The following is a 27,759-nucleotide window of genomic DNA, read 5'->3' as shown; positions in this document are numbered from 1 at the left end:
AAAAAATAAATAAGATGGATGAACTTGTCTAGTGTAAACCAAATAATGCTAATGACCACTTTGTTTAAGATAGACCAGATTAGTCTAACGCAATATCTTACCACAAAGCACATATATACATGCACGTTTCTGCTATAGCAGTGTTCACATCTAGCCTATCAATGCCATAATGTTTCCAACTTTCTTCTAGGGCCAGAGCCAGTCTTGCTATTTGCCAATCGGATTGACATCCGGCAGGTCTTACCACATCGGTCAGAATACACGTTGCTGCTCAATAACCTGGAGAACGCCATTGCCCTGGACTTCCATCACGAGCATGAGCTGGTCTTCTGGTCAGATGTGACACTGGACCGTATCATGAGAGCCAACCTCAATGGTAGCAACGTGGAAGAAGTGGTGTCTACAGGTCTAGAGAGTCCAGGTGTGTCAACAGGGGCTCTTGGTATGCAAATAAATTGAGCAGCTGTATAATATCTAGATGGCAAAAGACTTCTATTTTACATTAGATTCTAGGGTTGCACCGATACCATTTTTTTAAGACCGAGTACAAGTACCGATACTTGTTTTCAAATACTCGCCGATACCAATTACCGATACTTTTTTTTAATGTCATGTGACAGTTTACCAAGCACAATACAGACTAATTATTTAAGATTCCTTCTTTATAATTATGAAGGACTGTAGCTCAAAAGACATTATAAAATAATAAAACAGTTTTATTTGTCACAAAGTTCACAGAACATGTTTATTAATAAAAATATTACAATAAAATATATTAACAACAATAAATAACACATATAAAATTGCAACCAACCAAAAGTGCCATACAATAAAAAATAGAACAGAATACTGTTTAATCATGGTGAACAACACTATGGGCTAGATTACATTTGACTGGTAAGCTTTACCAATGCTCTCATTACACGTCCTACTCCATTAAAGGCTATGGAGTTGGAAATGTGAACAGAGCATTGGTAAAGCTTACCAATCAAATGTAATCTAAATCTAGTCCTATAATTGCAGGATGAGTGTTCATTGGGATTAACTTTATTTTTCCTATGAGTAGTCTTCCTGCAATTATATAAGGTAAGATGTTCCTCAGAGTACAGTATGTTTTGAACATAATTGTGCAAGATGAGAACTAATAGTATAACAGGCAATCTAGCAATTAGAATAATTTTTCAAAAGTTAGTGGCAAGTTCTTTTTAAGGAACAGAACAGAAGCATCTCTGCATGTTCAGCTATAAGTCTGTTTTTGCTATCAGTAAGGAGGTTCAACTTTCCACACTACTGCATGGGGTAGAAAGATATTTTTGGGCCATTTTAGCCAGAGCTGGAAATCTCAGTTTATTAACTGCCCAGTACTTCAGGGGTTTGTCTGAACGCAGTACAGTGATCTCTCCTACAATAATACAATTAAGAGCAATTTGTATTGGCAGAACCGTAGTAAACAATTTTTAGTTTAGTCTCCACTACAGCTTTAAATGAAATGGGAACATGCAGTTTGAAAAAAACACCACTAGATAGCATATGGGTAGTAAGTGGAGGTATCGGTTTAAGTATCGGTGCATTTGCACGAGTACAAGTACTCATGCAAGTACTTGGTATCGGTACCGATACCGATACTAGTATCGGTATCGGTGCAACCCTATTAGATTCCATGAGCAATATTGGACTTTAAACTTAAAATCATATTCCTATAAAAGCCTAGATTACAAGATTATTTGCGCAATAACATCAATCGTTATATAGTAGTATTTTGGATTGTGCTTGAGCACAACACTTAAAGGGATAGTCTAGTCAAAATTAAACTTTCAATGATTCAAATAGAGCATGCAATTTTAAGCAACTTTCTAATTTACTCCTATTATCAATTTTTCTTTAATCTTTTGGAATCTTTATTTGAATGTAAGCTTAGGAGCCGGCCCATTTTTGGTTCAGAACCTGGGTAGCGCTTGCTTATTGGTGGCTACATTTAGACACCAATCAGAAAGCACTACCCAGGGACTGAACCAAAAATGTGCTAGCTACTATGCTTCGATACTTTTTCAAATAAAGATAGCAAGAGAATGAAGAAAAATTGATAATAGGAGTAAATTAGAAAGTTGCTTAAAATTGCATGCTCTATCTGAATCATTAATGTTTAATTTTGAGTAGACTGTTCCTTTTACTCGTGGCTCACCCCTTGTAATACATGTACAATTAGTACACTATTAGCGCCCCCTGCACTATTAATTAAAAGTATAGAGTGCTCTAAAAAAAGTTCTAAGATACTTAGCTTAAAATATTTAACAATTAACTTGTATTTCCAGATTCTCCTTGATATTGCTATAAGAAAGATACAAGTTTATTGATGTATACTCTGGTTTTTCTTTATTTACAACTAACATCAACTCCCCAGAGTAGGTGACCTGTGAGCAGTTATCATTCAGCTCCTCTTCTTACGTTTACCTGTACGGGGGGGAAAAAACACAAGCCAATCAGATTATAGGTGCTGAGTTCATGCTTTGTCACAATCTCTTTGGATTTCATAAGATTTTGGCTTAAACCTACTAGAACTGAGTAATAAAAGAAAGTGACTGTGTCTGCACAAGCCAGATGCACACTCACTCCCCTGCTGTTCCTGGGGCCACAACATCCAGGCAAGATGCTTTAAAATACCTCTTTAATGAGTTAACAAATCTTCTGTTTTTTACAGAGATGTTCATGTGATATTTTCTATACATTTTTTTTACATATATGCTGCGCCTGAAGCATTGCAGCATATGGATAATGTCCCTTTAATTGCAGTCCATGATATGGAGAATATAGGTTTGTTGTTAATTCAGTTACATACAAGGAGAGATGATGTATTTGACCTTTGTTGACATTCTTTCATTGTAGGGGGTTTAGCCATTGACTGGATCCATGACAAGCTGTTCTGGACTGACTCGGACACCTCACGCATTGAAGTCTCCAATCTTGATGGCACTCACCGTAAGGTCCTCCTATGGAACAGCCTGGAGAAGCCACGAGCCATTGCGCTGCACCCCATGGAAGGGTAGGTATAGGGTGACTGCTGTGAGGCTGCATGATAATTAGTAGCTTAGGTTTGTAATTTGCTTTGATAGCCTCTCAATCGTTTCTGTGAAAGGACCTTTAAAGGGACAGTCTACACCAAAATTTTTCTTATTTAAAAATATAGATAATCCCTTTATTACCCATTCCCCGTTTTTGCATAACCAACACAGTTATATTAACCCCTTAATGACCGAGGACGTGCAGGGTACGTCCTCAAAAAAAAGGCAGTTAATGCCTGAGAACGTACCCTGCACGTCCTCGGTTTGGAAAGCAGCTGGAGGCGATCCTGCTCGCTTCCAGCTGCTTTCCGGTTATTGCAGTGATGCCTCGATATCGAGGCATCCTGCAATAACCATTTGTAGCCATCCGGTGCAGAGAGAGCCACTCTGTGGCCCTCTCTGCACCGGACATTAACGGCTACGTTCGTTGGTGGGTGGGAGCCGGTATGGGAGGTGGGTGGCGGCCATCGATGGCCTTTGTGATGCGGAGGGGGGCGGGATCGGGGGCGGGGACGACCGGGGGGACGCGCACGGACGCGCGCGCGTGCACGGGGAGGCCGGGCGGGCGCGTGCACGGGGAGGGAGCGGGTGGGAACCACTACCTACAGAAAATGTTTATGTTAGAAGTGGGGATCAAAGGGGTTAATATGGTTTTTTTGGTGATCGGTTTGGCTGGTGGGGTATTGGACTGTGGGGGGGAAGCTACACTACAGAAACAAAAAGTAAAACATAAAAAATAAAACATTTTTATTTGCAAACTGGGTACTGGCAGACAGCTGCCAGTACCCAAGATGGCCCCAATAAGGCAGAGGGGGAGGGTTAGGGAGCTATTTTGGGGGGATCAGGGAGGTTGGGGGCTAAGGGGGGACCCTACATAGCAGCATATGTAAATATGCTTAAAAAAAATTTTTTTTTTTTTTTTTTTATACCTTTTATTTTAGTACTGGCAGACTTTCTGCCAGTACTTAAGATGGCGGGGACAATTGTGGGGTGGGGGAGGGAAGAGTGCTGTTTGGGAGGGATCAGGGGGTGGGATGTGTCAGGTGGGAGTCTGATCTCTACACTAAAGCTAAAATTAACCCTGCAAGCTCCCTACAAACTACCTAATTAACCCCTTCACTGCTGGCCATAATACACATGTGATGCGCAGCAGCATTTAGCGGCCTTATAATTACCAAAAAGCAACGCCAAAGCCATATATGTCTGCTATTTATGAACAAAGGGGATCCCAGAGAAGCATTTAAAACCATTTGTGCCATAATTGCACAAGCTATTTGTAAATAATTTTAGTGAAAAACCTAAAGTTTGAAAAAGTGAACAATTTTTTTTTATTTGATTGCTTTTGGCGGTGAAATGGTGGCATGAAATATACCAAAATGGGCCTAGATCAATACTTGGGGTTGTCTACTACACTACACTAGAGCTAAAATTAACCCTAGAAGCTCCCTACATGCTCCCTAATTAACCCATTCACTGCTGGGCATAATACACGGTTGGTGCGCAGTGGCATTTAGCAGCCTTCTAATTACCAAAAAGCAAAGCCAAAGCCATATATGTCTGCTATTTATGAACAAAGGGGATCCCAGAGAAGCATTTACAACCATTTATTCCATAATTTCATGAGTTGTTTGTAAATAATTTCAGTGAGAAACCTAAAGTTTGTGAAAAAATTTGTGAAAAAGTAAAATAATTTTTTTATTTGATCGCATTCGGCGGTGAAATGGTGCCATGAAATATACCAAAATGGGCCTAGATCAATACTTTGGGATGTCTTCTAAAAAAAAATATATACATGTCAATGGATATTCAGAGATTCCTGAAAGATATTAGTGTCCCAATGTAACTAGCGCTAATTTTGAAAAAAAGTGGTTTGGAAATGGCAAAGTGCTACTTGTACTTATAGCCCTATAACTTGCAAAAAAAGTAAAGAACATGTAAACATTGGGTATTTCTAAACTCAGGACAAAATTTAGAAACTATTTAGCATGGGTGTTTTTTGGTGGTTGTAGATGTGTAACAGATTTTGGGGGTCAAAGTTAGAAAAAGTGTGTTTTTTTCCATTTTTTCCTCATATTTTATAATATTTTTTATAGTAAATTATAAGATATGATGAAAATAATGGTATATTTTGAAAGTCCATTTAATGGCGAGAAAAACGGTATATAATATGTGTGGGTACAGTAAATGAGTAAGAGGAAAATTACAGCTAAACACAAACACCACAAAAATGTAAAAATAGCCTTGGTCCCAAACGGACAGAAAATGGAAAAGTGCTGTGGTCATTAAGGGGTTAATATACTTTTTACCTCTGTGATTACCTTGTATCTTTGCAGACAACCTCCTTATCTAAGTGCCTTTGACAGACATGCAGTGTAGTCAATCAGTGAAGACTCCTAAATAACTTCACGGGAGTGAGCACAATGTTATCTATATGACACGTGAACTAGCACAGTCTAACTGTGAAAAACTTTCAAAATGCTCTGAGCTAGGAGGCAGTTTTCAACTGTTTAGAAATCAGTTTGAGCCTAGCTAGGTTTAGCTTTTCAAAAATACCACCAAGGGAACAAAGCAAATTTGATGATAAAAGTAAATTGGAAAGTTGTTTAAAATGCCCTATCTGAATCATGAAAGTTTAATTTTGACTTTACTGTCCCTTTAAAGACTCATAATACCCACATTTTTTCTTTCATGATTCAGTTAGAGAAGGCAATTTTAAGCAACTTTATAATTTTCTCCTATTATCAAATTTTCTTCGTTCTCTTGCTATTATTATTTGAAAAAGTAGGAATGTAAGATTAGGAGCCGGCCCATTTTTGGTTCAGAACCTCAAGCTTAGATTGGCTCTTCCACATAAGGCAAATGATGGATGTTTGACTACTGAAAACAATTGCAGCATTAAAGGTTGTTAATTTGTTTAGAAAATGCTTAGACTTGGCTGATTTGTTAATCTACAGCAACAAAACATCAATGTCTTGTAATTATAAGGTGTTTACTGTCTCTTTAATGTATTTCAAAGTGAAAATTAAACTTTATGATTCAGATAGAGTATGTAATTTTAAACCGTTTTCCTTCTTTTATCAAATTTGCTTTGTTCTCTTTAAAACCCTTTGAAGAGTAAACCCAGGTACGCTCAGGAGCAGCACTGCAGTACTGGGAGCTAGCTGGTGATTGGTAGCTGCACATCTCTCTTGTCATTGGCTCACCTAATGTGTTCAACTAGCTCCCAGTAGTGCAGTGCTGCTCCTGACCCTGCCTATGTTTACTCTTCAACAAAGAATAACAAGAGAACAAACCAAATTAAACAACAGAAATAAATTGGAAAGTTGTTTAAAATCACCTTCTCTCTCTCTCTCTTTCTCTCTCTCTCTCTCTCTCTCTCTCTCTCTCTCTCTATCTATCTATCTATCTATCTATATATATATATAGCATAAAAACTGCTGGCAAGTATTTAAAAAAAATAATTAAAAAATAAGCGAAATTGCTTAGTCTGATCCACACCCCTTATCAGTGTTTAGCTACAGAAACACAGGTATTGTATTTCACAGCAGCTTAATTGCTTCTATGCATTCTCCAACATATAATGAGTGCCTACTTCTGCATTCTACCAAATCAAAGGTAGATATAGATACAGCCATAGAAGGAATTGTGTGGGGAGAGAGTTGTACAATTCGGAAACTTAAAAAAAAAAAGGGTTAATGGCGAGGCACTGCAGTATAAAAGTATTAAAGTACATATTATTATATTTTGTCTCTATCCCAACTTGTTGATCCTTGCATACTGCACTTCATTTTATGAGTTGCCCAAATATGTTTTTCACAAGTCTAAAAATATAAAAAAAAAAATGAATAACTCCCCCAAAAGTACACTTATTGATTTCTATAGTTTTTCTTAACAAATATTAAAAGCTGTTTTTAAACTGGATTGATCATATTGACTTTAATTCGAATTATTCTATGTTCTCTAGCACCATCTACTGGACAGATTGGGGTAATACACCAAGTATTGAATATGCCTGCATGGATGGTTCAAACCGGCGCATGATTGCAGATACTCACCTTTTCTGGCCCAATGGCCTGACCATTGACTATGCTGGGAGGAGGATATACTGGGTGGATGCCAAGCACCATGTCATCGAGAGAGCAGATCTGGATGGGGCTAATCGCAAAGCAGTTATTAGTCAGGGTAAAACTCTTGATTTAGTGTTTAAAGGGACAGTGTACTGTGAAATAGTTTTTCCCTTAATGTGTTTTCAATGGCTTGTTATACCAGCTGCATGGTACAAAATGTATGAGAAATTGTTCATTTAGGTTTATTTTTGTATATGAAATGGATGGTTTTATTTTTTTGAACCACTGCCCATTAAAATGGATTGAGCTTTCAGGGAAATCAGATTTCCTTATTTTATGACTTTCGCGCACACACACACACACGCTTATTTATATTATATCTCTGTATACCAAATCCCAATATTTAGAGAGAACAATTTAACATTTTGTTAGATCTCTCTCCAAACCCCCACTGAGAGTGTAATTTCTTCTGTTGACTATGTTTACACAGCTTTTTTATAGCCTATAAGTATCGCAGCTTTCAGTATATGTAGGGATACCACATGCAAAGTCAACTATTTCAACTGTTGATATAAAGGTAGAGGAAATATGTGTAATCTATTTAATACACCCCAGCAGGTAAAATGTATAACTGAGAATAACTTAAAGGGTAGGACATTTTAGAGTAAACTGCCCTTTAATTTGCTCAAATGTTTTTGCTGCACCAACACCCACATCTGTTTTAGAAATATTATCTTGGTTGGAGGGTTACCCTTTTATTCCTAGAACCTATTCCAAACTCTTGTATATTCTGCTCACCCTTTCTCATGTGGTGCAATTCTCGTTGTTGTTAGTTTAGAACTGAATCTTTTAGTGAATACTGATATTTAATTGTTTTTGACATCAGGTCTCCCACATCCATTTGCAATTACGGTTTTTGAGGACAGCCTATATTGGACTGACTGGCATACCAAAAGCATTAACAGTGCCAACAAGTTCACAGGAAAGAACCAAGAGGTTATACGTAGCAAGCTACATTTCCCCATGGATATCCACACCTTGCACCCACAGAGACAACCTGCAGGTGAGCGAGCACTTTTATCACTAGTGTACATGGGTGATTTCACATGCACCCCTGGGAGTTTACCAGACTGCAGTTATACTGTGTGTGCTATGTTCTGTTACTAGACACTGATTCGTGATTCTTTCATCTCTTATTGGAGATTATTCCCCCTCTTCTCTGCAGGAACAAACCGCTGCGGCACTAATAATGGAGGATGCTCCCACCTCTGCCTCCCAAGTCGTGATACTTACACCTGTGCCTGTCTCACTGGCTTCAGTAAAACCGGCACGCATACATGCGCCAAGAGTAAGTACCATAACAGTGTGGTGGAGGAATATAATAAATCTGAATCTAAACTGATAATATAAATGGTGACATTTCTCTTTCATATAATTGTATAGCGGTGAATATTACACTGCAGGTAAGCAGAGAAATGTGTTGTACAGGTAGAGCACTTTAAAGGGACATTAAACACTTTGATATGGTAACATAAAATGATCAATTTTATGTATAAAAGAAACTCTGCAATATACTTTCATTATTTATATTGTCCCCTTTTCCTGTAATTCCATTTTGAAATAGTGAGCTTTTCAGTTCCTGTTAGAAATTGAAGTGCAGAACACTGTTATAGTACACACAGCCATTGGCTGCACACTAGTGACCTATTTATAACGGTCCCTAATTGGCCACAGCAGAGAAGGTAACCTAAGTTACAACATGGCAGCTCCCATTGTTTTATAGACACTAAAACTTTACACTTATTTAGTCACCATTTAAACAACTAATGAAACTTTAAAAAAAATACATCTACATATTATTCTCAGACTAATCTTTTCTTTGATTGCATCATTCTATCCAGCATTTATTTAGTGTTTAATGTCCCTTTTAACATTGTGCTGTTGTCACAACAACAAAATTGCCTCTGCTGTTCATTTTTTTATATTATATAGTTTATTATTCACATTTGCCATTCTATTACATAGTTGCCAATACAATAACACTTACTTTAAATTTCTTTTTTAAGACACGATGAGTCCACGGATCATCTTAATTACTAATGGGATATTCACCTCCTGGTCAGCAGGAGGAGGCAAAGAGCACCACAGCAGAGCTGTTAAATAGCTCCTCCCTTCCCTCCCACCCCAGTCATTCTCTTTGCCTACGTTGGTGATGGGAAGAGGTAAAGTGAGGTGTTAGTTTTAGATTCTTCAATCAAGAGTTTATTATTTTTTAAGTAGTGCAAGATTGTGCTGCTTTGTTCTAGGGTGTAGCCGTAGTCCATATCAGTCTCTTCAGTAGAGCTTTTGGTGGCTTTAGATCAATGAGAACTTGTGGGACATAATTCTCACTGCGCCTCCCATACATTTATGCTGCCCTAACCCTGATAGCCTAAGCAAGATTACTCAGGCTTTATCTTTCTCCACAGGGCTATGGGAGGGAGAGGACCTCCTAAACCTGCTGAGCTTCCCTGCTGTCGGGCAGTATACAAAGGTAAGGGCTGACTTTTTATTCTGGGTCTGGGATGATCTCAGTAGAAATGGAGCACTTATTGATCTGGGACTTATCTCCTAAATACTAAAGGAGGGCTTTTTCAGCGACAGCACATTATAAGCAGGCACTGGGGCTGAGGAGAAAAATAAGTGGTTTTATATCTGGGGACCTTCTGTTCACTAGGGCTGAGGGAAGATAAACCCTCAGTGGGAAGTGATACGTTGGTTTTATTTAGAGGCTAAGCTGCTGTCCAGCAAGCGGTAGCCCTATCTACCCCCAGACTTCACATATAGTCAGTTTGCTCTCGGTGGCTTATTTACTTTAACTACACATAATGGCGACCAGGAGTTTTGTATTGGAATGCCCACAATGGGCGGAGCTACGTGTGGCGCCAATTTCGGCTGCACACTTCTTCTCCACTTCCGAGTTTAGGCAACGGAAGGAGGAGTTTTTCTGTTTAGCAATGTACTTAGTGTTTTTCCTGCTTTAGGGTGCCGGACAAAGTATACAGTTACGTTCCCGACCTCTTATGCCTAAGGATGTAGACAGAGTCTATTGACATCGTTTTCTAAGGGCTTCATTTTTACAAAATAAAGTTGGTCTTTTTTTTGGATAAAGAAGCAGTAACATTTAGATGGGTACCTCAGCAGGGTTTGCCGAGGTGTTGACAGGTTGGGCAGTAACTGCGTGCTAAGTTCCCTTCCTGCTGCACATAAAAAAAAAAAAATTGTGTTTTAAAATTTAAAGAAACAGTAACATTTTTATGTGATGATTTTTTTTTCTTCTAAAAATTTAAACTGTTTACTTGATTATCTCATCCTGTAGACAGGATGGTCCAAGCGGCTCTCTTGTCTTGAGCTTGATATATAATGGTACCTTCAATCCTTTGTTTTCTCATCTATGGTGAGAAAATTATTTTATAAAAATAGACTTTCTCCTTCTAAGGCTCATGCTGTTTAGGAGTCTATTGTCAAGGGTCAAGCTATGCCACAATTTTCTCCCATAGAAACCACAAAATTTATAGCGTCACATGCAGTGCCCTGCGGTTCCTTTCACTCTCCATTTTGGAGGTACCTTGCATTTCAAACATTGTCTGTTTTCCCACACTGTAGGGAAAAGTACAAGAGAATATATTTTCAATCAGTTACGTGTGATTGTTTAGTAGTAGCTATTACGAAGATTTTTTTCCCTGTAACCTGACAGAGGAAGTTACTTCTGTAATTTCTGAGGGAATTCTTAGACTCAGATGAGGTAGTTCCCCTATCTGATTCTTAGGTTGTTTTTCTTTCAGTTGTAGCTTGATTACTTCTATTGATTACTTAAATAAGTTTTTGGCTACCATGGGCGACTCCGTCTCTACTGGCGTAGTCTATCCTAGAGACTCCTGTTACTTATACTAATATTGTGATGTGCCCTTCATGGTGGACATATTTTCTATACCAGATAAAGCTATACAGATATTTGCCCAGGAATCAAAGATTCTGGTTATTACCCTTTTCTCCTTTCCTATATTAAATAGGATGTTTTATATAGTAGACTCTATAACAGAGCAGTAGGGGGATACTATTCCCATAGTAGATGGAAGTTCTTTTTGGAACTGATGCAGGAAAAGAACCCTATGAAGGGAAGTTTGAGGGTTTAAATGGATAACCTGCAGTTGGTAGGGATACTGTCTCCAGTGTGGTGGGGTACTGGTTTGATGTGTTGTTTGTTTCTATTGAACAGACACTCTCCCCTTCGAATGAAAAGTGTAAAGGCCTTTAAGCGAGTAATCTTCTTTAATATAGAGGAGTGATGGGCACTAGGATTCAGGCTTTACCATACCGACCCGCAGAGCATTTTCTCCAACATAGGTGTGTCCGGTCCACGGCGTCATCCTTACTTGTGGGATATTCTCTTCCCCAACAGGAAATGGCAAAGAGCCCAGCAAAGCTGGTCACATGATCCCTCCTAGGCTCCGCCTACCCCAGTCATTCTCTTTGCCGTTGTACAGGCAACATCTCCACGGAGATGGCTTAGAGTTTTTTAGTGTTTAACTGTAGTTTTTATTATTCAATCAAGAGTTTGTTATTTTAAAATAGTGCTGGTATGTACTATTTACTCAGAAACAGAAAAGAGATGAAGATTTCTGTTTGTATGAGGAAAATGATTTTAGCAACCGTTACTAAAATCCATGGCTGTTCCACACAGGACTGTTGAGAGGAATTAACTTCAGTTGGGGGAACAGTGAGCAGTCTCTTGCTGCTTGAGGTATGACACATTCTAACAAGACGATGTAATGCTGGAAGCTGTCATTTTCCCTATGGGATCCGGTAAGCCATGTTTATTAAGATTGTAAATAAGGGCTTCACAAGGGCTTATTAAGACTGTAGACTTTTTCTGGGCTAAATCGATTCATTATTAACACATATTTAGCCTTGAGGAATCATTTAATCTGGGTATTTTGATAAGATTATATCGGCAGGCACTTTTTTAGACACCTTTCTCTTTAGGGGCTTTCCCAAATCATAGGCAGAGCCTCATTTTCGCGCCGGTGTTGCGCACTTGTTTTTGAGAGGCATGACATGCAGTCGCATGTGTGAGGAGCTCTGATACATAGAAAAGACTTTCTGAAGGCGTCATTTGGTATCGTATTCCCCTTTGGGCTTGGTTGGGTCTCAGCAAAGCAGATACCAGGGACTGTAAAGGGGTTAAAGTTAAAAACGGCTCCGGTTCCGTTATTTTAAGGGTTAAAGCTTCCAAATTTGGTGTGCAATACTTTTAAGGCTTTAAGACACTGTGGTGAAATTTTGGTGAATTTTGAACAATTCCTTCATATTTTTTCGCAATTGCAGTAATAAAGTGTGTTCAGTTTAAAATTTAAAGTGACAGTAACGGTTTTATTTTAAAACGTTTTTTGTACTTTGTTATCAAGTTTATGCCTGTTTAACATGTCTGAACTACCAGATAGACTGTGTTCTGAATGTGGGGAAGCCAGAGTTCCTTCTCATTTAAATAAATGTGATTTATGTGACAATGACAATGATGCCCAAGATGATTCCTCAAGTGAGGGGAGTAAGCATGGTACTGCATCATTCCCTCCTTCGTCTACACGAGTCTTGCCCACTCAGGAGGCCCCTAGTACATCTAGCGCGCCAATACTCCTTACTATGCAACAATTAACGGCTGTAATGGATAATTCTGTCAAAAACATTTTAGCCAAAATGCACACTTATCAGCGTAAGCGCGACTGCTCTGTTTTAGATACTGAAGAGCATGACGACGCTGATAATAATGGTTCTGAAGGGCCCCTAAACCAGTCTGATGGGGCCAGGGAGGTTTTGTCTGAGGGAGAAATTACTGATTCAGGGAACATTTCTCAACAAGCTGAACCTGATGTGATTACGTTTAAATTTAAGTTGGAACATCTCCGCATCCTGCTTAAGGAGGTATTATCCACTCTGGATGATTGTGACAAGTTGGTCATCCCAGAGAAACTATGTAAAATGGACAAGTTCCTAGAGGTCCCGGGGCTCCCAGAAGCTTTTCCTATACCCAAGCGGGTGGCGGACATTGTAAATAAAGAATGGGAAAGGCCCGGTATTCCTTTCGTCCCTCCCCCCATATTTAAAAAATTGTTTCCTATGGTCGACCCCAGAAAGGACTTATGGCAGACAGTCCCCAAGGTCGAGGGAGCGGTTTCCACTTTAAACAAACGCACCACTATACCTATAGAAGATAGTTGTGCTTTCAAAGATCCTATGGATAAAAAATTAGAAGGTTTACTTAAAAAGATGTTTGTTCAGCAGGGTTACCTTCTACAACCAATTTCATGCATTGTCCCTGTCGCTACAGCCGCGTATTTCTGGTTTGATGAGCTGGTAAAGGCGGTCGATAGTGATTCTCCTCCTTATGAGGAGATTATGGACAGAATCAATGCTCTCAAATTGGCTAATTCTTTCACCCTAGACGCCACTTTGCAATTGGCTAGGTTAGCGGCTAAGAATTCTGGGTTTGCTATTGTGGCGCGCAGAGCGCTTTGGTTGAAATCTTGGTCAGCTGATGCGTCTTCCAAGAACAAGCTACTTAACATTCCTTTCAAGGGGAAAACGCTGTTTGGCCCTGACTTGAAAGAGATTATCTCTGATATCACTGGGGGTAAGGGCCACGCCCTTCCTCAGGATCGGCCTTTCAAGGCCAAAAATAAACCTAATTTTCGTCCCTTTCGTAGAAACGGACCAGCCCAAAGTGCTACGTCCTCTAAGCAAGAGGGTAATACTTCTCAAGCCAAGCCAGCTTGGAGACCAATGCAAGGCTGGAACAAGGGAAAGCAGGCCAAGAAACCTGCCACTGCTACCAAGACAGCATGAAATGTTGGCCCCCGATCCGGGACCGGATCTGGTGGGGGGCAGACTCTCTCTCTTCGCTCGGGCTTGGGCAAGAGATGTTCTGGATCCTTGGGCGCTAGAAATAGTCTCCCAAGGTTATCTTCTGGAATTCAAGGGGCTTCCCCCAAGGGGGAGGTTCCACAGGTCTCAGTTGTCTTCAGACCACATAAAAAGACAGGCATTCTTACGTTGTGTAGAAGACCTGTTAAAAATGGGAGTGATTCATCCTGTTCCATTAGGAGAACAAGGGACGGGGTTCTACTCCAATCTGTTCATAGTTCCCAAAAAAGAGGGAACGTTCAGACCAATCTTAGATCTCAAGATCTTAAACAAGTTTCTCAAGGTTCCATCGTTCAAAATGGAAACCATTCGAACAATTCTTCCTTCCATCCAGGAAGGTCAATTCATGACCACGGTGGATTTAAAGGATGCGTATCTACATATTCCTATCCACAAGGAACATCATCGGTTCCTAAGGTTCGCATTCCTGGACAAGCATTACCAGTTCGTGGCGCTTCCTTTCGGATTAGCCACTGCTCCAAGGATTTTCACAAAGGTACTAGGGTCCCTTCTAGCTGTGCTAAGACCAAGGGGCATTGCTGTAGTACCTTACTTGGACGACATTCTGATTCAAGCGTCGTCCCTTCCTCAAGCAAAGGCTCACACGGACATCGTCCTGGCCTTTCTCAGATCTCACGGATGGAAAGTGAACGTGGAAAAGAGTTCTCTATCTCCGTCAACAAGGGTTCCCTTCTTGGGGACAATAATAGACTCCTTAGAAATGAGGATTTTTCTGACAGAGGCCAGAAAAACAAAACTTCTAGACTCTTGTCGGATACTTCATTCCGTTCCTCTTCCTTCCATAGCGCAGTGCATGGAAGTGATAGGTTTGATGGTAGCGGCAATGGACATAGTTCCTTTTGCGCGCATTTATCTAAGACCATTACAACTGTGCATGCTCAGTCAGTGGAATGGGGACTATACAAACTTGTCTCCGAGGATACAAGTAAATCAGAGGTCCAGAGACTCACTCCGTTGGTGGCTGTCCCTGGACAACCTGTCTCAAGGGATGACCTTCCGCAGACCAGAGTGGGTCATTGTCACGACCGACGCCAGTCTGATGGGCTGGGGCGCGGTCTGGGGATCCCTGAAAGCTCAGGGTCTTTGGTCTCGGGAAGAATCTCTTCTACCGATAAATATTCTGGAACTGAGAGCGATATTCAATGCTCTCAAGGCTTGGCCTCAGCTAGCGAGGGCCAAGTTCATACGGTTTCAATCAGACAACATGACAACTGTTGCGTACATCAACCATCAGGGGGGAACAAGGAGTTCCCTGGCGATGGAAGAAGTGACCAAAATCATTCTATGGGCGGAGTCTCACTCCTGCCACCTGTCTGCTATCCACATCCCAGGAGTGGAAAATTGGGAAGCGGATTTTCTGAGTCGTCAGACATTGCATCCGGGGGAGTGGGAACTCCATCCGGAAATCTTTGCCCAAGTCACTCAACTGTGGGGCATTCCAGACATGGATCTGATGGCCTCTCGTCAGAACTTCAAAGTTCCTTGCTACGGGTCCAGATCCAGGGATCCCAAGGCGGCTCTAGTGGATGCACTAGTAGCACCTTGGACCTTCAAACTAGCTTATGTATTCCCGCCGTTTCCTCTCATCCCCAGGCTGGTAGCCAGGATCAATCAGGAAAGGGCGTCGGTGATCTTGATAGCTCCTGCGTGGCCACGCAGGACTTGGTATGCAGATCTGGTGAATATGTCATCGGCTCCACCATGGAAGCTACCTTTGAGACGAGACCTTCTTGTTCAAGGTCCGTTCGAACATCCGAATCTGGTCTCACTCCAGCTGACTGCTTGGAGATTGAACGCTTGATCTTATCGAAGCGAGGGTTCTCAGATTCTGTTATCGATACTCTTGTTCAGGCCAGAAAGCCTGTAACTAGAAAGATTTACCACAAAATTTGGAAAAAATATATCTGTTGGTGTGAATCTAAAGGATTCCCTTGGGACAAGGTTAAGATTCCTAAGATTCTATCCTTCCTTCAAGAAGGATTGGAAAAAGGATTATCTGCAAGTTCCCTGAAGGGACAGATTTCTGCCTTGTCTGTGTTACTTCACAAAAAGCTGGCAGCTGTGCCAGATGTTCAAGCCTTTGTTCAGGCTCTGGTTAGAATCAAGCCTGTTTACAAACCTTTGACTCCTCCTTGGAGTCTCAACTTAGTTCTTTCAGTTCTTCAGGGGGTTCCGTTTGAACCCTTACATTCCGTTGATATTAAGTTATTATCTTGGAAAGTTTTGTTTTTGGTTGCAATTTCTTCTGCTAGAAGAGTTTCAGAATTATCTGCTCTGCAGTGTTCTCCTCCTTATCTGGTGTTCCATGCAGATAAGGTGGTTTTACGTACTAAACCTGGTTTTCTTCCAAAAGTTGTTTCTAACAAAAACATTAACCAGGAGATTATCGTACCTTCTCTGTGTCCGAAACCAGTTTCGAAGAAGGAACGTTTGTTGCACAATTTGGATGTTGTTCGCGCTCTAAAATTCTATTTAGATGCTACAAAGGATTTTAGACAAACATCTTCCTTGTTTGTTGTTTATTCCGGTAAAAGGGGAGGTCAAAAAGCAACTTCTACCTCTCTCTCTTTTTGGATTAAAAGCATCATCAGATTGGCTTACGAGACTGCCGGACGGCAGCCTCCCGAAAGAATCACAGCTCATTCCACTAGGGCTGTGGCTTCCACATGGGCCTTCAAGAACGAGGCTTCTGTTGATCAGATATGTAGGGCAGCGACTTGGTCTTCACTGCACACTTTTACCAAATTTTACAAGTTTGATACTTTTGCTTCTTCTGAGGCTATTTTTGGGAGAAAGGTTTTGCAAGCCGTGGTGCCTTCCATCTAGGTGACCTGATTTGCTCCCTCCCATCATCCGTGTCCTAAAGCTTTGGTATTGGTTCCCACAAGTAAGGATGACGCCGTGGACCGGACACACCTATGTTGGAGAAAACAGAATTTATGTTTACCTGATAAATTACTTTCTCCAACGGTGTGTCCGGTCCACGGCCCGCCCTGGTTTTTTAATCAGGTCTGATAATTTATTTTCTTTAACTACAGTCACCACGGTATCATATGGTTTCTCCTATGCAATTATTCCTCCTTAACGTCGGTCGAATGACTGGGGTAGGCGGAGCCTAGGAGGGATCATGTGACCAGCTTTGCTGGGCTCTTTGCCATTTCCTGTTGGGGAAGAGAATATCCCACAAGTAAGGATGACGCCGTGGACCGGACACACCGTTGGAGAAAGTAATTTATCAGGTAAACATAAATTCTGTTTTTGTTAAGATCTTGGTCTGCGGTTGTCTCTTCTACAGAATAAGAAATAAGCGAAGAGATAATTTCAGTGCTTCCGACTTTTCTGGGGAAATATTTTCATTCCTTCTCCCAAGAAGGAGCAGTCTCAGCCTGCTGGTACCCCCAGCCAGGCTTAGAATAGGGAAAACAGCCCAAGTTTCCTGCTGTTAAATCAAGGACAGCATGAGGGGCGTGTGCCTGATACGTAAAGGAGCCGGTTTTTCCTTCTTCAATCAAGCTTGGGGTTTGTGATTTCATGATCACTTGGGAATTTTGTGTTCCTGGAATACAAATTGGAGCTCAAGACTTTCTCCCAGGTGCAGGTTTCTGCTTTCAAGATTGTCGGCAGACCAGACAAGAGGAGAGGCGTTCTTACACTATGTAGGAGACCTCTCCGACCTGGGAGTGATAATTCCTCTTCCAATTTGAACCAGGGTTTGGATTCGGTCCAGGAGGGTCAATTTATTGACAATGGTGGATTTGAGGACACGTTTTTCCATGTTCCTATTCACTGGGATCATTACACGTTTCTTTAAATCCACCCCAGCTGCTGGTACCTTGTATTGTACCATGTATGACTGTCCTTGGAAGTAAGGAGGTTTGTGTTCAACTAAAAGCTCTTTCTTTAAAGGGTTCTGGGATCTCTGTTGGTGATGCTTCGGCCACAGGGCATTGAAGTGGCACCTTAATTGGACGACATCACTAGTCCAGGCTCCATTCTTATAACAAGCAAGTTTCCACACGGACATGGTATTATCCTTTCTGAGATCTCGGGGATAAAAGGTAAATTTAGGAAAAAGTTCCTTAGTCCCAAGTACAAGGGTTTCTTTCTTGGGAATAATAATAGATCCCATCAATGAAGATATTTCTGACAGTAGTCGGGAAATCATAGATTTTTCTATACTCGTCTAGTCCTTCAGTCCACTCCTCGGCCGTCAGTGGTCCAGTGCATGGAGGTGATCAGGCTGATGGTGGCGGCAATAGACATCATCCCGTTTGCTCGGTTCCACCTCAGATCTCAGGCAATGGGATGGAGATTATACAGACTTGTCTCCTCGAATAACTCTGGAGCAGGAGACAAGGGATTTTCTTCAATGGTGGTTGTCTCTGGCTCATCTATCTCAGGGAATCTGCTTTTGCAGACCGTCTCGAGTGATTGTGACAACAGACGCCAGTATTCTCGTGTGGGGAGCTGTCTGGGGCTCCCTAACGGCTATGGGCGTTTGAACTCAGTCAGAGTCAGTTCTTCCTAAAACATCCTGGAACTGAGAACGATCTTCAATGCTCTTCTGGCCTGGCTCCAGTTAGCCTCGATCCAGTTTGTTAGGTTACAGTCGGACAACATACCTTCAGTGGCTTACGTCACTCATCAGGGAGGAACACGGAGTTCCTTAGCGACAGAGGTTACCAAGATAATTCAGTGGGCGGAGGCCCATTCTTGCTACCTGTCGGCAATCCACACCCTAGGGGTGGTCAACTGGGAGGCGGACTTCCTGAGCAGGCAGACCTTTCATCTGAGGGAGAACTCCATCCGGAAGTGTTCTCTAGCCTGATTCTTGTGTGGAGTCAGCCGGAATTAAATCTCCTGGCATTTTGACAGAATGCCAAGTTCCCGAGATACGAGGCAGGGTCCAGGGACCCCTGGGCGGAACTGACAGATGCTCTGGCGGTTCCTTGGATTTTCAGTATAGCATTCCTGTCTCTTCCATTTGCGCTTCTTCCTCGGCTCATTACTTGAACCAAGCAAGAGAGGACATCGCTGATCCAGCCCCTGCTTAGGTTTCGCAGGATTTGGTGTACAGATCTGGAGAAATGTCTTCTCTACCACCTTGGAGACTTCAGTCCAAGCGAGGTTTTTCAGACTCGGTCATAGAGACCATGATTCAGGCTCGTAAGCCTCTAACTAGAAAGATTTACCATAAAATATGGCGTAAATATCTTTATTGATATGACTCCAAGGGCTAATCATGGAGTAAAATTAGGATTCATATATTTTTTGTCTTTTCTCCATGATTGGATAAAGGTTTATCAATAAGTTCCCTAAAAGGTCAAATCTCGGCTTTGTCTATTTTATTTCACAAGCGTCTGGTGGATATTCCATATGTACAATCATTTTGTCAGGCCTTGGTCAGGATCAGGCCTGTGTACAGTGTTACTCCTCTATGGAGTCTGAATTTAGTTCTTAAGGTTGTTCAAGGTGCTCTGTTTGAGCCTATGCATTCCTTAGATATTGCGTTGTTATCTTGGAAAGATTTATTTCTTGTTGATATTTCCTCTGCTTGTAAAGTGTCAGAACTCTCGGCATTGCAGTATGAGTCTCCTTACCTTATTTTCCATTCAGATAAGGTAGTTTAATGTACTACATTAGGATTTTTTCTATGGTTACTTCTGATCGGAACATTAATCAGGAGATTGTTGTTCCTTTCTTGTGTCCTGATCCTTCTTCTCAGAAGGAACGACTGTACAATCTGGACGTGGTCCGTGCTTTAAAGTTTTCTCCTGCTGACGACTGAGGATTTTCGTCAGTTTTTTTCTTTGTGGTTTTCTCAGGAAAACGTAAGGGACAGAAGGCTACGGCTACTTCTCTTCATTTTGACTGAAGAGTATATCCAATGAGGTGGCTCCCTTGGTAAAATACCCTGACTACAAAAGCCTGTCCAAAGGTCCCGGCTGGGCTGACTCAGCCTTTCATCCTTCCAAGGTCGATAAAATGAGTACCATTACATACGTTTTGCATATTAGACCGCTGGACCGCAGCCTCCAGAGAGAGTTACGGCTCATTCCACGAGGGCTGTTGCTTCCTCATGGGCATTATCGAATGAAGCTTCTGTGGAACAGATTTGCAAGGCTGCAACTTGGTCCTCTCTTCACACTTTTTTTAAAGTTCTTTAAATTTAAACTTTATTTTGGCTGAGGGCTGCTTTTGGGAGAAAGATTCTTCAAGCAGTGGTGCCTTCCGTTTAGGTTACCTGTCTTGTCCCTCCCGTTTCATCTGTGTACTCTAGCTTGGGTATTGAATCCCATTAGTAATTAAGATGATCCGTGGACTCATCGTGTCTTAAAAAAGAAAAGAAAATTTATGCTTACCTGATAAATTTATTTATTTTTTTACACAATGAGTCCATGGCCCGCCCTGTTCTTTCAGACAGGTTGTGGGTTATTGTAAACTTCAGACACCTCTGCACCTTGACTTTTCCTTTCTCTTCCTAACTTCGGTCGAATGACTGGAGTGGGAGGGAAGGGAGGAGCTATTTAACAGCTGCTGTGGTGCTCTTTGCCTCCTCCTGCTGACCAGGAGGTGAATATCCCATTAGTAATTAAGATGATCCATGGACTCATCGTGTCAAAAAAGAAATACATTTATCAGGTAAGCATAAATTTTCTTTTCAAATAAGAATTACATTTTTTTCACTTTCCTGCTCTGTATCATGTGACAGCCATCACCCAATCATACACTCATACATTTATACTGTAAACTCTTGCAGATTCTGAAGTTGGTGCCTCAGAAAGCGTGCACATAAAAAAATTTGCAGTAAATTGGGGAAAAAAATTGTTTTTTTTTTAATTGCGTGCTCTATCTGAATCATTAAAGTTTCATTTTGACTTTCTCCCTTTAAGCTATAATATTCTACAAACTCACAGTCCTTTATCTAAGTTTTCCCAATGTATTTGGGTTTCTAATACCACACGTCCTGTGTATTTAGCTCATCTCGTTTTTATGTGTACTTTGTTCGCCCTGTAAAGATGTTTAGGTCACTTTCAGTAAATTCATGAAACTGAGCTAAATGCTTAATTTGCCCTATGTTTCCCCATCCCCACTTGCTCTGTTTATGCAATTTTTAATCTAAAGGAATTAAGATGACCTTTGACCTTTGATCAGGTCTTGACAAGTTCCTGCTTTTTGCCCGAAGGACGGACATCCGGAGGATCAGCTTTGACACAGATGACCTTGCTGATGTTGTTATCAAGCTAACTGATGTGAGAAGCGCTGTGGCACTGGACTGGGACTCTGCTGATGAATTCATATACTGGAGTGACATTACTACTGACTCAATCAGCCGTGCTAAGTGGGATGGCAGCAATCAGGAGGTGAGAGGAAAGCCACTGGGGGGGTGCATTGCATTTACTATTGACAGGCATGTTCTGCAGGTACATGGGTACAGTGCAGTAGTGTTCAGTTTACACAGAATTCGTTACATATGAAGAAATTTACAATTCTAAAAACTAACACTAGAATTTTGGAAACACTTCTAGTAAAGGGATATGTCTGTTTGTTTCACATGCACCTTCTTTCAGAGACACCGTCATCTCCTTAGCATTGTGTGCACTGAACAAGCAGATTATAAAAATGCTTCAGGTCAAAACCGATGCACATTTCAATTTTCACTAGAATGTCCCTTGCAGTGCAGTATTCTGTGAGGAATCTTGTCATTTGATGCCGCTCTCTCTCTTGTACCACCCTCTGGTATAAAAAAAAACTAATGTGCACCAGACTTTCAGTGCGTAATTAATATGGAGATTTCATGCAAGGTCTAGGTCCTTGAGATTTGTAAATGGGTTAAAGAGTAAAGATGTTCTGCCTTGTTACTGGTTATATAGGATAAAGTCAGAGAAGCAGAAATCCTTTCCTTCCCCTTTTAGCACTGAAGCAGAGTTATGTGCTGCCTGGGCTTTTATAATAAGCTGAATATCTTGAAAGACAAAAAGGAGACTTATTCGATTTTGAGCGGGTATGTTCGAAGCTTGACTGCATTTCTATTATTTCTTCAGGTTATTATAGACACTAGTTTGGAAAGCCCTGCAGGACTGGCTATAGATTGGGTCACTCGCAAACTGTACTGGACAGATGCAGGTACTCTGCTGCTTTAGTGTATTTCATAATGGAAATGGTTTTCGTTTAGGTAAACAATCTGTTCACTTATGTCATTTTGACTTTTAGGTACAGATCGGATTGAAGTTGCAAACCTTGATGGATCCATGCGCAGTGTTTTGATCTGGGAGAATCTAGACAGGCCCAGAGACATTGTGGTGGACCCCATAGGAGGGTAAGACCTCTTCTTCTCAGAGTGTTGATCGGGGTGGCATATTTATGTATCCATCTCCCTATCCCATCCTCTGAAATACATTGTATCTGCTTTCTCAAGGTTCATGTACTGGACAGACTGGGGAGCCAGCCCAAAGATAGAGCGTGCAGGGATGGATGCGTCAGGCCGTCAGGTCATTATCTCCTCCAATCTCACCTGGCCTAATGGTTTAGCCATTGACTATGATTCAAAGCGTTTGTACTGGGCTGATGCCGGCATGAAAACCATAGAATCAGCCAAACTGGACGGAGCTGACCGAACGGTAAGAATATCTGTCACATATTACAAAACAAAAATACAAGTAAAATATATTTTATTATGTTATTATTTGTGAGCCTATCTATTAACGGTTCCATCTTGTGCTTGGATACTGTAGGTGGTCATTGGCACAGATCTTTTGCACCCCTTTGGTCTGACTCTGTATGGAGATAGGATTTACTGGACTGACTGGCAATCAAAAAGTATTGAGAGTGCAGATCGCAAGACAGGGCTTGGGCGCAAAACTGTGAGAGATAATTTGGAAAATCTCATGGATATTCACGTGTTCCATCGTCACCGAACCTCAGGTATTTCATGTCTTTTATATCCTGTAACTTTGCTATTATAGGATTCTTGTCCTGAAAGTGCCATGCACCATGTAATGGCAATGTGTAACTTACATACTCTGCTGTGATTGGTTAGGGATATATAAAAGGCTCCTGCACTTATCAAACAAGCACCGTTTACAGTGCTGCAGGCTCAGGATTTTTGTGTAATTAGAATGAACTCCAGCTGCATCAAATCTCTCTTCTCCAGACTTGTTTGCCTTGAAAATATTTACTAGTGTTTGTACTACTAATTTGTAGATGAAATTACAGAAAGTTCCGTTATACAAAAAAATAGAATTATTTTGCAGGGTAATATACTAGTATTCTAGCTTTAATTGAACAATACTTTTTTGTAACTTGTACATTCAGATTTTATAGCCCATACCTCAGTTAAATAACAATATCATGTGTCTTTAAATACATGATCATATTTTATGTGTATAATGGCCCCTCTCTTTCATAGCGTGGGGATACTTCCTGCTATAAATTATGTGTCACAATCTCTTATGTGTATGCAATGTTCTCACCAGGGCCTATATAATGGGCACACCACCTGGCTGATTTTACTGCCCACTCGTTAAAATTGAAGCCAATATTAAGTTACAGTTGACTAAAATTACATTTTTTTTCATTGTTTTTTTTTTCACATACTATCAGTAAATCAATTTATGTTGTCAGGCAGCTAATTTGTGTTTTGTATTGCTTAAGTAACATTTATAAATAATAGAACATTTTTTAATATTGCAAAGTATTACTCCACCAAGCTACTTCATTAAAGGGACATTAAACACTAATTAAATGCTAGATAGAAACATGCATTCAAAGAAAAGTTTAGTCTGAGAATAACATGTAGATGTATTATTTTTTTTTAAAGTTTCATTAGCTGTTTAAATATGAACAAAATAAGTGTAAGGTTTTAGTGTCTATAAAACAATGGGAGCTGCCATGTTGTAACTTAAGTTACCTTCTCTGCTGTGACCAATTAGGGGCAGTTATAAATAGGTCACTATGCAGCCAATGGTTGTGAGGAATATAAGTGTTCTGCACTTCCATTTCTAACAAGAAGTGAAAAGCTCACAATTTCAGAATGGAATTACAGTAAAAGTATATTGCAGAGGTTTTCTTCTGTTATGTGTGATCAGTCCACGGGTCATCATTACTTCTGGGATATTATCTGCTCCCCTACAGGAAGTGCAAGAGGATTCACCCAGCAGAGTTGCTATATAGCTCCTCCCCTCTACGTCACCTCCAGTCATTCTCTTGCACCCAAAGACTAGATAGGAGGTGTGAGAGGACTATGGTGATTATACTTAGTTTTTATAACTTCAATCAAAAGTTTGTTATTTTACAATAGCACCGGAGCGTGTTATTACTTCTCTGGCAGAGTTTGAAGAAGAATCTACCAGAGTTTTTCTTATGATTTTAACCGGAGTAGTTAAGATCATATTGCTGTTTCTCGGCCATCTGAGGGAGGTAAAAGCTTCAGATCAGGGGACAGCGGGCAGTTGAATCTGCATTGAGGTATGTAGCAGTTTTTATTTTCTGAATGGAATTGATGAGAAAATCCTGCCATACCGTTATAATGACATGTATGTATACTCTACACTTCAGTATTCTGGGGATGGTATTTCACCGGAATTACTCTGTAAAAGTACATTAAACCTTTTAATAGGTATTTAATCCATGTTAAACGTTTTTGCTGGAATGTAGAATCGTTTGCATTTCTGAGGTACTGAGTGAATAAATATTTGGGCATTATTTTTCCACTTGGCAGTTTGCTTGTTTTGATTATGACAGTTTCGTTTCTCTCTCACTGCTGTGTGTGGGGGGAGGGGCCGTTTTTGGCGCTCTTTGCTACGCATCAAAAATTTCCAGTCAGTTACTCTTGTATTTTCTGCATGATCCGGTTCATCTCTAACAGAACTCAGGGGTCTTCAAACTTCTTTGAAGGGAGGTAGATTCTCTCAGCAGAGCTGTGAGACTTATGTAGTGACTGTGTTTTAAAACGTTGCTCTGTGATTTTTATGTTTCAAATTTAATTAGTGTTACTTTACTAATGGGAACAAACCTTTGCTAACAAGTTGGGTTGTTTTTAAAGAGTGATGCTATAACTGTTTTTTTTTTCAGTTCATTATTTCAACTGTCATTTAATCGTTTAGTGCTTCTTTGAGGCACAGTACGTTTTTTGTTAAATAAGATTGTAACCAAGTTGCATGTTTATTGCTAGTGTGTTAAACATGTCTGATTCAGAGGAAGATACCTGTGTCATTTGTTCCAATGCCAAGGTGGAGCCCAATAGAAATTTATGTACTAACTGTATTGATGCTACTTTAAATAAAAGCCAATCTGTACAAATTGAACAAATTTCACCAAACAGCGAGGGGAGAGTTATGCCGTCTAACTCGCCTCACGTGTCAGTACCTGCGTCTCCCGCCCGGGAGGTGCGTGATATTATGGCGCCTGGTACATCTGGGCAGCCATTACAAATAACATTACAAGATATGGCTACTGTTATGACTGAAGTTTTGGCTAAGTTACCAGAACTAAGAGGCAAGCGTGATCACTCTGGGGTGAGAACAGAGTGCGCTGATAATTCTAGGGCCATGTCTGATACTGCGTCACAGCTTGCAGAGCATGAGGACGGAGAGCTTCATTCTGTAGGTGACGGTTCTGATCCAAGCAGATTGGATTCAGATATTTCAAATTTTAAATTTAAATTGGAAAACCTCCGTGTATTACTAGGGGAGGTCTTAGCGGCTCTTAACGATTGTAACACTGTTGCAATACCAGAGAAAATGTGTAGGTTGGATAAATACTTTGCGGTACCGGCGAGTACTGACGTTTTTCCTATACCTAAGAGATTAACTGAAATTGTTACTAAGGAGTGGGATAGACCCGGTGTGCCGTTCTCACCCCCTCCAATATTTAGAAAGATGTTTCCAATAGACGCCACCACACGGGACTTATGGCAAACGGTCCCTAAGGTGGAGGGAGCAGTTTCTACTTTAGCTAAGCGCACCACTATCCCGGTGGAGGATAGCTGTGCTTTTTCAGATCCTATGGATAAAAAATTAGAGGGTTACCTTAAGAAAATGTTTGTTCAACAAGGTTTTATATTGCAACCCCTTGCATGCATCGCGCCGATTACGGCTGCGGCAGCATTTTGGATTGAGTCTCTGGAAGAGAACCTTAGTTCCGCTACGCTGGACGACATTACGGACAGGCTTAGAGTCCTTAAACTAGCTAATTCATTCATTTCGGAGGCCGTAGTACATTTAACCAAACTTACGGCTAAGAATTCAGGATTCGCCATTCAGGCACGTAGGGCGCTGTGGCTAAAATCCTGGTCGGCTGATGTAACTTCTAAGTCCAAATTACTTAATATACCTTTCAAGGGGCAAACTTTATTCGGGCCCGGTTTGAAAGAAATTATCGCTGACATTACAGGAGGTAAGGGCCACGCTCTACCTCAAGACAAAGCCAAAGCTAAGGCTAGACAGTCTAATTTTCGTCCCTTTCGGAATTTCAAAGCAGGTGCAGCATCAACTTCCACTGCACCAAAACAGGAAGGAGCTGTTGCTCGTTACAGACAAGGCTGGAAACCTAACCAGTCCTGGAATAAGGGCAAGCAGGCCAGAAAACCTGCTGCTGCCCCTAAGACAGCATGAACCGAGGGCCCCCGATCCGGGACCGGATCTAGTGGGGGGCAGACTCTCTCTCTTCGCCCAGGCTTGGGCAAGAGATGTCCAGGATCCCTGGGCGCTAGAGATCATATCTCAGGGATACCTTCTAGACTTCAAATTATCTCCCCCAAGAGGGAGATTTCATCTGTCAAGGTTGTCAACAAACCAAATAAAGAAAGACGCGTTTCTACGCTGTGTACAAGATCTATTATTAATGGGAGTGATCCACCCGGTTCCGCGGTCGGAACAAGGACAAGGGTTTTACTCAAACCTGTTTGTGGTTCCCAAAAAAGAGGGAACTTTCAGGCCAATCTTGGATTTAAAGATCCTAAACAAATTCCTAAGAGTTCCATCGTTCAAAATGGAAACTATTCGGACAATCTTACCCATGATCCAAAAGGGTCAATACATGACCACAGTGGATTTAAAGGATGCTTACCTTCACATACCGATTCACAAAGATCATTACCGGTATCTAAGGTTTGCCTTTTTAGACAGGCATTACCAGTTTGTAGCCCTTCCATTCGGATTGGCTACGGCTCCAAGAATCTTCACAAAGGTTCTGGGTGCCCTTCTAGCGGTTCTGAGACCGCGAGGAATTTCGGTAGCTCCGTACCTAGACGACATTCTGATACAAGCTTCAAGCTTTCAAACTGCCAAGTCTCATACAGAGTTAGTTCTGGCATTTCTAAGGTCGCATGGATGGAAAGTGAACGAAAAGAAGAGTTCTCTCTTGCCTCTCACAAGAGTTCCATTCTTGGGGACTCTTATAGATTCTGTAGAAATGAAGATTTATCTGACAGAAGACAGATTAACAAAGCTTCTAAATGTATGCCGTGTCCTTCATTCCATTCAACTCCCGTCAGTAGCTCAATGCATGGAGGTGATCGGCTTAATGGTAGCAGCAATGGACATAGTACCCTTTGCACGCCTACATCTCAGACCGCTGCAATTGTGCATGCTGAGTCAGTGGAATGGGGATTACTCAGATTTGTCCCCCACTCTGAATCTGGATCAAGAGAC

General features: G+C 41.1%; 1 protein-coding gene across 4 annotated transcripts in view; it reads left to right on the top strand.

Annotated features, from left to right (window-relative positions):
• The window catches only part of LRP4 (LDL receptor related protein 4), a 170,206-nt gene that overhangs the window by 107,443 nt on the left and 35,004 nt on the right, over window positions 1-27,759 (top strand). For all 4 annotated transcript variants that reach the window (XM_053720312.1, XM_053720313.1, XM_053720314.1 and 1 more), the window contains exons 12-21: window positions 191-421; window positions 2,884-3,040; window positions 7,024-7,241; window positions 8,013-8,189; window positions 8,352-8,474; window positions 21,263-21,471; window positions 22,153-22,234; window positions 22,322-22,427; window positions 22,527-22,728; window positions 22,843-23,032. In XM_053720312.1, the coding sequence (XP_053576287.1) occupies window positions 191-421; window positions 2,884-3,040; window positions 7,024-7,241; window positions 8,013-8,189; window positions 8,352-8,474; window positions 21,263-21,471; window positions 22,153-22,234; window positions 22,322-22,427; window positions 22,527-22,728; window positions 22,843-23,032 (1,695 nt within the window). The remainder of the gene's footprint in view (window positions 1-190; window positions 422-2,883; window positions 3,041-7,023; window positions 7,242-8,012; window positions 8,190-8,351; window positions 8,475-21,262; window positions 21,472-22,152; window positions 22,235-22,321; window positions 22,428-22,526; window positions 22,729-22,842; window positions 23,033-27,759) is intronic.

This window comes from Bombina bombina, chromosome 7 (genome assembly GCF_027579735.1).
Source record: "Bombina bombina isolate aBomBom1 chromosome 7, aBomBom1.pri, whole genome shotgun sequence".
Classification (NCBI taxonomy): domain Eukaryota; kingdom Metazoa; phylum Chordata; class Amphibia; order Anura; family Bombinatoridae; genus Bombina; species Bombina bombina.
Note: the sequence above shows the minus strand (reverse complement) of the source record. Positions and strands in the feature narration are given on the sequence as shown.